This window comes from Diadema setosum, chromosome 21 (genome assembly GCF_964275005.1).
Source record: "Diadema setosum chromosome 21, eeDiaSeto1, whole genome shotgun sequence".
Taxonomy (NCBI): Eukaryota; Metazoa; Echinodermata; class Echinoidea; order Diadematoida; family Diadematidae; genus Diadema; species Diadema setosum.
This window is the reverse complement of record NC_092705.1, coordinates 22,333,439-22,348,658: the sequence shown is the minus strand read 5'-3', so window position 1 is coordinate 22,348,658 and position 15,220 is coordinate 22,333,439. Positions and strand designations below refer to the sequence as shown.

Here is a 15,220-nt window from a genome sequence, read left to right as displayed (position 1 = left end):
GAAAGGAACTTTAACCTGAAACACAAACTAAGACAAGGAAACTCAGGGAAACTTTTGAGGTACCAAAACTTTATATATCTTTAATTCCCTCATCCTCATGCCAACCAATGTCCTTGGACAATTATGTGTTGACACTGTATAAAGGCTGGCAGAACCTTCTGGTGGAGCAGTGGTAACACTGACTAGGGCTAGCCACCACCTGACTTTTATTAAGTTAAGTTAGGATTAATTTACTCTCAGCTAGTTCTTGTTGTGGATGCGGTTTAGGCTGCCTGGTTTGCATAAAGTAAATAACGGGCTTACGCAAAACCGCTGGGGAAGTGTTGCAGGACATTCGCAATATCTCAGTATTCTCACCTCAAAAGCCATCAAATGATAAAATCGATACAGCAAATTGAAGGAGAAACTATTCTCTAACTTGCAATGTTAGTTATTTTGAGCTTGATTGCAGATAAACCTGTGAAATTAAATGTCAAATCTTAGCTTCCAAAAAAAGAAAATTTGATCTGTAAAAAAGTGTTATTTCCTCATATTTTTATTCATTCATCTTAACCCTTTCCCGAATTCCAACGATCGACTCAAATATAAAAATACAAATACCGATATCTCAAAAGATATACCGTACATCAGCAATTTTGCCAAAATTTCAGATTAAGGATAACAATAACATATCCATATTGGATAGAAATTTCAAGGGATTTGGTGGTAAAGGGAGATCGAGGAGGTGAGCTTTCAAGATTTTTTGTCCTTCGCTCCACACAGCACAGAGCTAGATGATCGTTACCTAACTGCGACGACCAGCCCGCAACGGCCAACGCATAGCGGTGGCTCCCACAGTGTAACTGTGTACAATAAAAGGAGCGGCGGCCCGCCCGGAGTTAATCGTTAACATTTACAAACTCAAAAGCTTACAGCTAGCGCGTAGCGCGCGGCTAGCAGCTATGCCCCTTTTCGCAGAGTTAATTGCATCATGCGTATCACTGGGCAGGCCTGGGTTGTGGTAGGGTCGAGGGGCAACTCAATCATTTCTCCAGGCTGACCCTGGACAATCGTTACCATTTACAAACACTCAAAAGCTTACAGCTAGCGCCGGCTATCAGCTACGCCCCTGTTCGCAGAGTTAATTGCATCATGGTCATCGTGGTCATAATGGTAATTGGACGTTTATTCATGTGTATATCACCGCACCGGGCAGCTCAGGCCTGGGCTGTGGTAGGGTCGAGGGGCAACACAATCATTTCTCCCGGCTGATCCTGGACTAACTACACGCAGTCGCGACAGCGCTGCACCTCTTTTCCTTCGCGGACGTTGTTATCGTTAACTGTTTCCTGCGTGTTATATGAATGGCATTCACTCTCGTATACTACAACGTAGGTAGTCGGAGATAGTCGCATGACCCCGACTAAAAAAGGTCAAATCATTGCCGGTGCAGCACGCGCGGATCTACTACAAGTTTTACGTAACACATGAAACGCACGGGCGTAGGTAAAATGCAACCACTTCTGAATGCGCATGCGTGGTAGTTTGTTGATTTTTTGAAGCTCTCGAAGGAAAAGATGCCACCGCACGATCTATACTCCGAAAAATTCAACAATAAGGTCTGGATACCAACAAAACGCCGAATTCAACTCAACAATCAGGAAAATATGCTGTAGGTTAGCCCGACCAGACGCTGTTACGCTATGCGAAAACAGCGTCTGACGAGCGCGGCATGCAGCCTCAAAGTGAGGAACCTCAACACAACTACAAAACTTAGGAAAATGTATACTTTTCTCCTTTAAACAGAATACTTTACTCACGTTAAATGCATGTTTCTATTACAGAAGAATAGTTCGCCACACTGGGTCCATGGAGACCACTTGCGATAAGTCCGTGGAACAAATAAAATGACACTTTCTGGCGCAATTCCATGGTACGTCGACGTACACAAAATACACGTACAGCGACTGTGCTGTGTTCAAGTGTATAGTTAGGCCTGGCGTGAAAGATTGTGTACCGTGTGGACATGCTGGATATGATGATCAATTTCGGTAAGTTTCATTGCGTACATTTGAATACTGATAGCATCAGATGTAGAGTAAATATTGAAGAGTATACTCGATGAGTTTGAGGTGACAAAAATGATGTTAAGTATCAAAATTCAAAGCTATCGTGATACGATTACGTCGCTCTCCTAGTGGTTGGTGGTCACGCGCGTACAGCCCTGTCGCGACGTACCATGTACAGCGACTGGGCTGTGTATAGTTAGCTGTAGGTAAGTGTTGCAATTATATTACTCTTAAAATCATACAAAATAAAAGGTATTTTATGTGATTTTGCCGTCAATAGTGACGGTCGTTTACAACGTTGAAACACTAACAGTATGTCAGACCCTGTGCGCAGCACAGTGTCTGGTCAGGCTAATCCTGGACAATACCTTTACTCCTCCCCCACCCTCCCCCCCCCCCCCATTATCATTACTAGTAGTAGTATTTATGGTCATCATACTAATGACTGTATTCATAGTTGGAAAACGCGCTCGTACTTTACGTAGATCACTACTGACACTAGTCCCATACGTACAATATTTTGTTGTTACTGTATCTAGCATTATCATGTCATGATTATGCAAAGCAAAAACTCTAGCATACCAGTCTGCATACAATTCCTACAATACGATGTCCCTCTAACAAGAGTCTTGGAATCACATAATAACTTACACTCTGTGAATCGATCTGATATACCAGTGGTAACCCCTGTTGACTGTTGTTTCTTTCGATGCTAGCCGGAGTTTCTTTGCTCGCTGCACCGTAGCTGCATGCTCTATGCATAAACTACGCACGGCCGGGTACGGCGCGGCAAAGAAAAAGAACAGCAGCCACGAACCGACCACCACACACACGTTGTAACGTACGTAGTACACTTGAAGCAGGCACGTGGCTTTGTTATGGAGGGTATCCCCTATTCTTGAAAACCAGCAGCTGTTAACTTATTTTTTGAACCTGATATCACAGCTTAGGCGATGTCCGACACATATAAGTCAGAAAAAGATTGAAGTGATTTGAAACGTATTTTTTTTAATGTATGTTGTCTAAATTTGTTGTTGATAACCCCTGATTAAGATATGGCCAACATGAATACAAAATAGACTAGTTTCTAGACTAGACCACCGGACAAATCTTTTTCTGATGAGCGCTCGAGCGCAGACTGACTGCAGCCCTAGATGTAGTCCACTTCCTGGGTCCCGTTGCATAAAACTTTTTTAGCAACCTTAAAAAATTCAGGTTGGGATTTGCCCAACCTGGGTCCCGTTGCATAAAACTTTTTTAGCAACCTTAGAAAATTCTGGTTGGGATTTGCCCAACCAGAATTTTTTAAGGTTGCTAATCTAAGAATGTAAAATCCGTTGCATAAAAACTCTGGTTGGGAGCTTCCAACCGGAATTTTGTGATTTCAACCGGAAAAAAATCCGGTTGGAGTTTTATGCAACGGGCCCCAGATTTTTTGAAGGTTGCTAACCTAAGAATGTAAAATCCGTTGCATAAAAACTCTGGTTGGGAGCTTCCAACCGGAATTTTGTGATTTCAACCGGAAAAAAGTCCGGTTGGAGTTTTATGCAACGTGCGCCCCCTTTAATTTTGTAAAAGCGCCCCCCCCCCCCCCCTTTACGGAATTCCTGGATCTACCCCTGCTCTGGATCCCTTCATCCTTTTGTAGTGGTGATGCCCTTTATATGTATGGGGCAAAAAAGTAGGGAGCCCTTTTTTAGATAATGAGAAACCTCTCATGAAATATATGAAAGAGCATAATTGTAAGCTAGAGGAATTCAAAGTTTATTTGATAAAAATTGGTTTTGAAATGGCTGAGGTATCCAACGCAAAGCAATCCTAATAAAAGGTTTTACCGACGTACCTTTTATAAGGATCGTTTTCCAAAAAACAATTTCCATCAAAAACTTTGATCGAAGTCCTCTTAGAATAAATGTAATAAGCTCTTTAACATTTCATCCAGTGGTTTCTAAGTATCTTTCAAAAAGTTAAAGGCTGAATCCTTACCTCAACCAATAATGTACCATTCCCTTTAGATCCTTTGTTGTTGCTTTTTGCTTGTCAGCTGATTAAATCCCGGAAGTCGCACCGGAAATATAAACTGCCCCCCCCCCCCCCTCATTTTTACAAAAACGTAGCATCGACTCTGGAATGAGTGAATTGATGATGTCATCACCTCACAAATTTTCATTGATCTGATCGTGCAGGGCCTACAAAAAAAAAAAATGACGAAAAATAGGGACGTTAATTCTTGGTTGAATACCTTTAAAATAATGGTTAGATAGATATATCAGAATTTGAGACTGGATCGTAATGTGTCTGAATAAAAAAAAAAATGGAAATTCCAAAATTTTATGTCTAACTAAATAATGGCGAGTTGTGAAGGGATGACATCTCACATCATTACCTGCATAATCATTCTTATTATTGACAATGGAAGGGGTCGGTGCAATATAGTGCTAACCCACACAATAGTCATTTTGAGATAATCGCTGTTGAATGTTTGGAAAGTCCATACATTGTACATTAATAAAACATGAATGCATGCATTTTTTTACCATCTTGTTTATAGGTTGAATTCAAACGTGATATTTTCACGGAGGTTAGAGTGAAGGCTAAGGATTATGAAAATGCATGTAACTCAATTTTGACAAAAGTGTGGGTTAGCACTATTGCACCGACCCCTTCAATTATGTTCAGGGAGTGTTTCCTGAAAAATTAACGAAACTTCAAAGTGTCTTAACTTCCTTATTTTTCATCCTATTTTGATCCAAATTTTTATTGTTGTCCTAAGAAAATGTCACTCCTTCTTTTCAAATCAACTTTCAACTGCACAGGACTTTAAATTAAATGGGGCAAAATGCATTAATCACATAATGTGGGTAAGGGTACATAATGTATTTTTATGGGAACTGAACCCAGTTCATGCCACTCGAGTCAGCATCTTCTAACATAAAAAATATACATATATATATATTTTAGGACTAACGATTTTAATTTCCCCCGTCTCCCCAACATTTTGTTTGTTTGTTTGTTTGTTTGTTTGTTTGTTTGTTGTTGTTGTTTTTTTTTTTTGGGGGGGGGGACTAAGACGTCAAATACTCTTTTTTTTTTTTTTTTGGCGTAATACATCAGGTGTAAGACTACAGACCCTATAGGAGTAACTACTTAGTTACCCCTCTTTTTTTTACACCAGAAGTGGCACCAGAGGAATATTAAGGCCATTTTAAACGATGTAAACGACACATTGTTCTATGTGTCCCACTCTTTGACTTCATATATAATATAATATCTTCAGTAATTACACCCTTTAAGCTTGCTTGTTTTGTTATTTTTGGGGGTTATTGTTGTTTTTCTTCCTTTCTTTTGTTTTTGTTTTGTTTTGTTTTGTTGTGCTTTGCTTTGTTCTGTTCTTTTTTTTTTTTTGCTTGTTTTTCGGCTTGAAAACACAGGTTTTTCGTTTCTTGGTTTTTTTTTTTCCTTTTCTTTTACCAGCCGATAAGACCTTGAAGTGTTTCATTTTTTTTCATTTGTTAGCTGATGAAACCCGGAAGTGGCACCAGCGTTATATAAACTGCCCCTCCGCCCCCCCCCCCTCCACCACCACCATCGCACACACGTACTTTTAAAAACATTTCGCCGATCTTCCGACCCGACCGTACCAAAAGAATCACGTTTTGATTTAGAATATGCAACAACTTACGAAAGATGTCTCCTGTATCTTTTTTTTTCTGTTGTGGATTACCACCTACACGATAAGACGGGGGATGTTTTTTTTTTTTAATGAATCTACTAGTACCTGTAAGACGCTGTAATACCCCCAAAATAAAACAGGGTACGTTCTATGATACACTATGTGCTATCATTCTTTTATCCATGCATAGTAATGATATTAAATTTCAATAGAGATATCAGTGGCCCGTTGCATAAAACTTACCGTTGAATATCAATGGTAACTACTGTCAAAATTAGGCATCACAGCCAATCAGCATTAAGGATTATAAGCTTTACCGCTAATTTGAAGACTTACCGCTAGAAAGGAGCGGTAAGTCCAGCGGTAAGGGTTTTATGCAACAGGGCACAGGTAATTGTCCTGGTATGTGAAAATCAAAATGGTAAGTTTTTGCTAAACTAAAGGTTTCCCAAATCTCTTGATAAACGCCGGTTTTGATATAGCCCCATCAACGTTTGTTCAAAAACAGTAATAGTCAGCTGTACGGTGGTACGAGGTGCGCCTTTATGGGTCGGTAATGTGTTACACAGGAAAGTGAAGTTGCTGTTCACGGTGTTATTGGACTGAAAACTGTTCCATACTCCGGACAACATCTGTCTTGCCGCAAGCTGATAATGCGTCCAAAGGTAGTAAAAGAACATTAAGTGACTGTCAGATTTATTTTGGAAAGGTCTGTGAGGATATTCATGCGTTCTCTCTGATTTTTGTTGGATAGTCGCCCTGCGATTGTGCATGATGAATGATCGTAGCGTAGATCCTTAGTGAAAATAACAGTGTTGGCTTGACGTGCCTGTGTGTGATTGGCGGACGAAGATCAGCGGCAGAGGTGAACGCGTACCGGTACAGTAGTAAAACCCACAGAATTTGGAAAGAACTCGGATTACAGAACCCAAACTGCTTTTTAGTTTAGGTTACGTGTATAACTCAAGGATATACTGTGACAGCATGACACAAATGCCTGGAAGTGTTTCTTAGTTAAGCAGCAGGCACTGCGTCGAAATTAAAATCTAGGACGACAGTGTAAACACTATTGAAACACATTGCCGGTGTGGACATTAAAAATTCGTGCGTAGGATGTTGGTCTTATAAACTCCTTGGGTGGTATTCTGAAAATCTTCCGAAGTTTCTTCCTAAGTTTCTTCCTAAGTCAGAAACTTAGGAAGTGCCTTGGAAAGACAGAATTGGTATTCTGAAATTTCTTCTTAAAGGCACTTATTAACTCTTTGTGTGCCATGGTGGAAACCCCTAGGCTATGTGCCGCGTTATTCTGAGACACGAAGGTAGTCATGCTTTGGGAAAGAATTTTGTTTTTACGATTTGTATAACTTCTACAATTTTCTGTTAAGATGGGCATAATAGTAGGCAAAGTCAAAGAGGAATGCCAAGCTTTGTTACGACATAAATTGTATGACGAATCTATTTAAAATCTTTCTTTTGAATAACCAGTTGCTACATTACTGTAAAGGCACGACTTTTGCACATAAAACTGTGACAGAAACTTAGAATGTAGGAGCAAATCTAGTTGGGAACATCGCTCGATAGTCGACCACCACATAGAATGCAAGTCGTATATGAGAGGAACGAAAGCACAAGAAACGCTTTCATTGTGCCGCGGGATTAGCAGTAATTAGCGGTTTATCGATCGGTCTTGGCGGCTTTGTTTGTTGAGCAGAATATGCGAAGTTGGCACGCCGTCGACCGAGTCGGACGTGCGAACGTGGCACACAAAGAGTTAATGCAAATTAGGGCATCCTTATCCCCGCCCACGTCCTCTCTTAAGCCAATACGAATTGCCGTATCATAAGGAACCAACCAATGACAATCGCATATTACTATGACGTAAGGTCAAATACTGTACGAGCTGAAATTTTCGCGTACAGATATTTTCGCGAATTGCTACTAGGAGAACATTTTCATGTGTTGTTAATTTCGCGGTTGCGAGGTCTAACTGTGCTTATCTGTTCGCACGTTGTTATTTTCGCGTGTTGTTATTTTCGCGGTTCAAAGGCGATTCGCGAAATTCGCGAAAATAAAACCACCGCGAAAATTTCAGCTCGTACAGTACACGTGTGCGCGGCATGTCCCCTTTCTCACGCTCATTTCGCGAATCAACGTACATGTGCACGCAGCGAATGACAAGCGCACCTTTCACGATGTCTGCAGCTTGCTATTCTTAACAACGTACTTAGGACAGGGGTGGAGCTTTCCTAAATATCTTCCTAAATTTCTTACCTAAGTGCATTCTAGAATACCAACTTTTTCCTAAGTCAGAAATTTGCATACTCCTGTCCCCTTCCTAAGTTTCTTCCTAAGTCTAGGAAAAAACTTAGGAATAGACTTAGGAAGAAACTTACATTTTGTAGGAAGATTTTCAGAATACCACTTAGGAAAAAATCCTGACATAGGAAGAAATTTCTTCCTAGGAAGGATTTCAGAATACCACCCCTTAACTCTTGTCTTCATACTTAGTCGACTCTCGAGCTCTCAAAGGGTGCTTTGGTCGAGATGGGGCCCCAGGTTTCCAACTTTTTAGATGATTTTGAGATAATGAGAAACCTCATCTCGTGTACTGTATATGAAAGAGCATCATGGGCAATTCCACGGTATGTAGGACACAGATGCCAAAAATTCAAAATGATATTTGTTTCAAACACCATACATTTTCAGACAATACTTGAGTTGAAGTGTTAAGAATCATTATGTTTTTCAATAAAAGCGGCCATTTTGATTTTCAAAATGGCTGCCAAAATATGCCTATAACTCAATGGTAAGAAAGAGTGTATTGTCACATAATTTACCCTCTGTATATCCACTTTACTAGTATTCTAAACAACAATCTTTTATATGTATGCAGTTACCAGACAAGTCTTTTACCACATGATAGAAAGAAAAAGCTGGTTGCTTTAAAGAATTTTATAAAAACTTTTGATTAGTTTGACAATGATGGATGTAACGTCAGTTACCAAAAACAAGGAATTTTTAACTTTATTCATCAAAGAAAGTGAGCTGTATGATGTAACTTAGGATTTCTAATGTATGCCCATATGCCTTCCTTTCAATACCAGAAAATAAGGATACTTGGCATACTGGAGAGTTAAATGAACACATCAAAATGTGTAACGTCAGTTACCGAAACGTCATATACCAGTATGTAACGTCCGTTACCATGACAGTAATTGTAACTTAAGCAAATTTTTTGACTTTAGGCCATTTCAATACATCTGGAAAGTCGAAGGTTATCAACAAAGAGCAGCAATCCCTTTGATAGGGAATGATGTCATCACCATGGTACACTGTATGTCCATGGATATATATATATTTTTTTTTGTTCATTTTTTCTTAAATCTATTTATCATATATGTTTTGGTGGAGGGGGCTTGAGCTTTTGATTTTCAGTTCAGCACAAGTTTAAGGTTAAATCATCTGGAAGTTTAGGTTTACCACATGCAATATATAATGCTCTCAAATTACTATACAGTATATTCACAGTCCTACGGGATGATAAATCTACCAAATTTGTAGGCCTAATCAATGATGTGGTTGCATGGTAACCACCTTTTTCTATCAAAAAGCTTGTGTACAGCTGTATACCAACAGTTTTATAATCTTTACTAATGACTACTTTTGCTAGCATTTTTCTTTTTTTCTGGAAGCTTAGTGAAGTTTCTACCCCAAGGCAAATACAGGAAGAGATATATTTCTTCGCTTGCACTTAAATGTTTGGTTTAGTTAATATGGCACATCATGAAATGGTACATAAGTAGGCCTGACATAAGGCATGTACTGTCATTACTGTTTGAAACTAACACTGATGTTGCTCAACGTTTAACACTAATGTTGCTCAAAGTGAGAGGCGATTCTAGAGTAAAATAAAAAACTGTTCATATTTGTTGATTACTTTATTTCATTCATGCAGGGACATTTTTGTAATACATGATAATTATGAACTAGAAGATTCTTTTATATTGATCTTAGAATTCTTTCATTGCAAAGTCCTATTTCTTGGTATCTGGGATGTATTTGCAAGCCTTGATATACCAGTGAAAAGGAAAAGAAAAACAATTACATTCCTTCAAGCAAGGAATAAACAAATAATGCCCTTTTGACCAAAAGAGCATGCTTCTTCTTCACAAAAAAAAAATATTAAAAGTGTAACACTATTCATTTAAATCATTATTGATAATGGAGATCATTTTGTTATTTGTGGCCCTAACAATGCCGCGAGGGAGAAGGAGTAAAATACAGAAAAGAAGAAAGAATGTATCACAGTAGATTTCATACATATATATGAATATTTTTGTTTGTATGTGGTTTTTCCCCATGACCTGAAAGATTTTTTTTTTTTCACAAACAAAAATATCTGTGTTTTGTGTAGTACTGCAGGGCATTATGAGTGGGGTACTCTACATGTAGATAGAAACTTTCCTGTTCATTAAAAAAAACAAACAAACAAACAAACAAAAAACAAAAACCTTAATTATGTCAATATTCATACTTAGAACTGCTGAATCTAAATGGCTCTGTGTAATCATAACTGTTGAATAAGCATTCAATCTTAAGACAAATGTCAAGGAATATCCTCTGGTGCATTTACATTATTTTTGCTCACCTGTGCTATGGCATGGGTGGGGGGGGGGGGAGCTTCCCCTCTAAGGGCCCCACTCCATTTGTATCTTTAGATTTTGTTTTGATTTGTTGCTAAGTAAATGCCTGGGATTGTTACTGGTATACTGCAGCAGCATAATAACCTGTTAAATAAATTAGTTCTTTGTAAACCCCATAGCAAAAGTATGTGTAACGTCAGTTACGTAACGTCAGTTACTGACATGTTTCCCTTTAAGTTTTCATTAAACACAAAGAAAATGGAATAATGTTTCATTTCATTTGGGTATTTGTAATTGATGAACCAAGGTATGATTCCATATCAAACAAATCACTCTGAAAGGTAAGAATTATAAAATATCACAAAACTATTCCTAATCATGATTTTCCATGTGTAAACCCTATGGCAAATGTAAGCGTAACGTCACTTACGTAACGTCAGTTACCGTCATGCCTTCACTGAAATTGGCATGGTGCTCAAAGGAAATATCTAAAGTGCACATTATTTTGCACACCTGTTCCTAAGAACCTAGGTATATTGTCATATAAAACACATAAAGTTTAGAAGTCAGGGACATGAGATATTTCCATTTAAATCTACACCATAATTTCCCATGTCTTTTTTCCAACGTCAGTTACCGACACATTTTCACTTGCTATGTGATAAGAAATGCAGTTTGAGAGAAAAACTTTCCACCTATTTCTTCATTCTCATGAACTCATTCATCAATGCTAATTACAAGCCCCAGGTGCTTTCATTCACAAAACTACAACATAAACAATTTCATGAAAATCCTTACGCGTAACGTCAGTTACCGTGGAATTGCCCATATAAATTCTAAGAAGAGGATTTCAAAGTGTACTGTACTACTGTAGGAGCCTCTAAATTTTTAATTGGTTTTGAAATTGGTTTTGAAATGGCTGAGAATGAGATATCCAAATCAAGGTGATTTTATTATGGTGGGATCCACCTTTTATTATGATTGCTGTTGTTTCACTTTGTTTCTGGATCTGGATATCTCGGCCAGTTCAAAACCAATTTTTTATAGAATAAACTTTGATTCATGAATTCTTCTTAGAATTGCTTGCTCTTTAGCAGTTCATAAAGTGGTTTCTATCTCAAAAAAAAAAAAAATCTAAAAGCTGAATTCTCGACTATTGGCTACAACTATACCATCCCTTAAATCTTTATTCTTTAGTCTGGAATAGCTCTTGATCCGAGAACCGAACCAGCACTCGAATTGGTAAGGTGACTAGCAGGAGAGTCTAGCCTGCAATTTGAATCCCCTAAAAACCCTACTATTCTAACTTTGTAGGCCTAGACATCTAGACAGTCTAGATCTAACGCAAGCTGCCCCTTATTTGACCACAATACTGTCCAGAATTCAACCACCTGCTATGTGTAGAACCAGTACGCTTTAGTTTTGCACACAGTTGAACCTTGGCATGAGAGGTTGAAACCTTGGTGCCGGCGCTGATAGATCTTGACCAACGGATCAGTCTGTAGGCCTACTGAGTTTGTATTGGTATCTTGTCATCTGGGATATGCTTTGCGGAGACTAGTACATCTGGCTTCATAGAATCCTCTCCTAATTACCAACTAGAGAGACTGTAGAGTAATTAAAAGGGCTATTTTATTTTTCACTTATTCTTTTCACTTTACAGTTCACTATACTTGTAGATCCAGTAATAGTAGTAAATGTTAGTAGTAGGAGTACTCTTCATTCGCAAAACAAGAAGTGGTAGAAATAAAATTTAACCTTTTTTCGGTGAGAATATCTAACATAAATAATTGGGTATTGTTGTAATTGTAAAATGTAACTTATGTGTTATCTTTTGATCCAGAGGGATGATGTGACCTTGACCTTGGCGCACACTATTTTTGCTAAAAAAGTTGTGATTTCTTTGAATACATTTAAGCTTTCAATTGATGTACATGTATCAATCATTTAGACAAGTATTTCTAGCTTGTATTCTTCAATTGGAAAATTTGGCCTAGATTATTTAGTGGAAGATATTGTGAAATTGCCCATATGTGGTAGCTCCCTGAGCTCCAATAAATCATTGGTTTCACTTTGAAAACAACTTCTTGTAAGACTTTTTTCATTTTTTTTTTCATAGTCTGTAATATTGATGAAGAGGTTATGTCAGCCATGACTTTGGAATTAATACTTCTGTGCAGACCAGAGCATACATACATTCTGTATATGAACTCTGTGGTTAGATAATGCAATGAATGTCATGATAATATTTGTGTTTTGATATACAACATGATATGCCCTTTATTCTTACAGTAACTGGTCATTTGAGCATGAAATTAGGATGTGATCTTGGTGATTCATCTTCTGTTCACCTCCCTTTTTGCTTTGAAGAAAAACTTGTCTCAGTAGAATCTATGCCTTTCTACGTGATGCCATTTCTATCATTTTAGATCGTGAGTGTATGCACACTGTATAGTTGAAAATACTAAATTCTTTATCAGCTTCTGTGGAGCTTGAGTCACAGAGTAAAAGAGTTTATGATACACTTTTAGTACAAGACCTCAAAATGAGGTAGAAAATACATGTAATTGTAAATATGAAGAGGATCTACCATGGTCAGAACCCAAGGGTTTTATGAGTGTGTCTGATGTGCATTCTTTCCCCTTCCCTCTTAAGCTGTCAATTACAGATTCCTAAAAAGAAACACCCACTCATTGGCCAGTCACATACACTGTGTATGTCTTAAAGCCATGGCACTCTGGATAAGACTGCTTCCCCTTGTGGCTCTGCTCTGCGTGCATCCATTGGCGACAGAAGGACTCAAGTCCAAGGTCATCACCACCACGTTGGAATCAAAGTGGACCGGCCACTCCATTGCCATGGAGGCTAGCGAGTTTATAGCAGAGAAGAGCGGAGCGGACTTCTGGCAGTTTCTGCAACAGGTAGCCGACTATCAGGATGAAGCCAGTAAGTATCTCGTGTAGAACACCTGTGGCCCATTTCATAGAATTGAAAAAGTTGATATGATAGCAAAACACAGACATCGTTTGTTAGTGTGAAACGTGAGGATGACAAAGAATGAGTTCAGTGAATAATTATACTATTGTGTTATTGTGCTACTGACGAAAAAAGAAAACCCAGGAACTCCACAGTTCCCTCTTTCTGCCAAATATTTTTTTTTTTTTTAATTCAGTAAGATTATTAGAATGATAAAGAACTCAGACTTGTCAACTGTTCTCAGAAAATCCATTTGTTCCTATTTATAGTCCAGTCACTAGAGTACCGATTCTGAATTGTTTATTCTGAATCCATACTTGCCAACTAGTAAGATTTTATCAGATTCAGTAAGATTTTTTACGTTAAAAATGGCAAAATCAGATTTTCTGTCGGAGAAATCAGATTTTTGAAAAATATTTAGATATACCTTTCATGTGTATTTTCTGAAGATTTGACCGAAAGTAAGATTTTTAACTTCAGTTTGCATATAAAATAAGATTTTTTGCAATCCACGAGTAAGATATTTCATCTTGAAATGTTGGCAGGTATGTGAATCTGCTTTCTGCCAAAACATTAAGAGATAAAGTGTAAAATGATGTGCATAGTGTCCAACAGAGTTCTTTTACCTTCACCAACTTTTACGTTGAAGTGTTTGCTGTTTGGAATGAAGTGTCTTTGCTCTGTGGTATGATTGTACAAGTGAATTGTGTGTGTGTATGTGTGTTTACATATGTGTGAGTAAGCTTGTGTGGGAATGTGTTTTGTGTGTGTGCATGTTTGTTTTTGCATCAATTAATGAGAGAAAGATATTGTTCTACATGGTTTATGATAATTCACTGCTCCTTCTGCTCCAGAGCACGACGAGTGGTGGTATCACTTCACGATCAAGGTTGCCTCCCGCCTCCTCTCGCCAATGGAGGTGGACCTGCTCAAGTGGGCGTTGTCCATCCACGCTTTTGCCCCAAAGATCGAGATGCACCACCAGGCAAGTTGCAGAGTGATTTTAAATTGCGGAAGCAATAAGCTTAATCTACCAGGAACCTTCATGTTTGTTTGTTTGTTTTTTTTTTTTTAATATAAGTGATCCGCTACAACAAAAGGATCTGGAAGTCGGGGAAGGCGATAACCTGAAAATGACATGGCATTATTACCTTACTCTTCCACTTAAATTTCATATTTATATATGACTCATATAATAACTGATGAATTGATGATTTTATGAAAGCATGTTGAGTGGTCTAGGAAATTAGCATTTTGAGAAAACTGCCTTCAAAGTTTCCCTTCTGACGCAATCGTGATCTAGGGGAGGTAATACAGTATTTACCTCTTGACAAAGAAGGTGTGCTCCTAGCAACCTCCACGTGTTCATTTGAGCTTAGCGCCAGTGGTCTACACACGACCAATCAGTAATCAGGATGCCGCACACTGACCAATAAGATCACTCCCTCGTTGCTAGTGGCGGAGTCTATCTGCGGCGCTAAATCCAAATCTTTGGACATGTTTCTCCTCCGTTGAAAGTCAAAAAATCGTGGCCCAGAAAAACCCTAATTTCTTGCCTTTTCTTTAATCATTTAGCTTTGAAATTTCAGCAGATGATAGATGATACATTAATCTACAAAATTATGCCAAAAACAGAAATTTGGTGATTTTGACAGATTTCGATGATTTGACTTTAAAGGTAGGGAATCCCATTTGCATGCCTTAAATGAAGAGTTGCATAAACACAGTGGTATGTTGAAGAGAGTATCATTTTAGAAACTCCCATAAAGTATTGAAAGTGGAAGGTAACATTTAGTACATTTTTATTGACCGTTAGATTTTGAATTGAATTTTTTCAGGGCTCACCGTAAATTCCAGTACATTACTAGGCTACCTTTGCA

The 15,220-nt window shown here is 38.3% G+C and overlaps 1 protein-coding gene across 1 annotated transcript in view; it reads left to right on the top strand.

The window, feature by feature from the left end:
* The first annotated feature begins 13,041 nt into the window (after positions 1-13,041).
* Positions 13,042-15,220, top strand: part of LOC140244962 (UDP-glucose:glycoprotein glucosyltransferase 1-like) — a 35,418-nt gene continuing 33,239 nt past the window's right edge. Inside the window, exons 1-2 of the mRNA XM_072324569.1 lie at positions 13,042-13,310; positions 14,195-14,325. Coding sequence (XP_072180670.1) covers positions 13,094-13,310; positions 14,195-14,325 — 348 coding nt within the window. The 5' untranslated portion in view covers positions 13,042-13,093. The remainder of the gene's footprint in view (positions 13,311-14,194; positions 14,326-15,220) is intronic.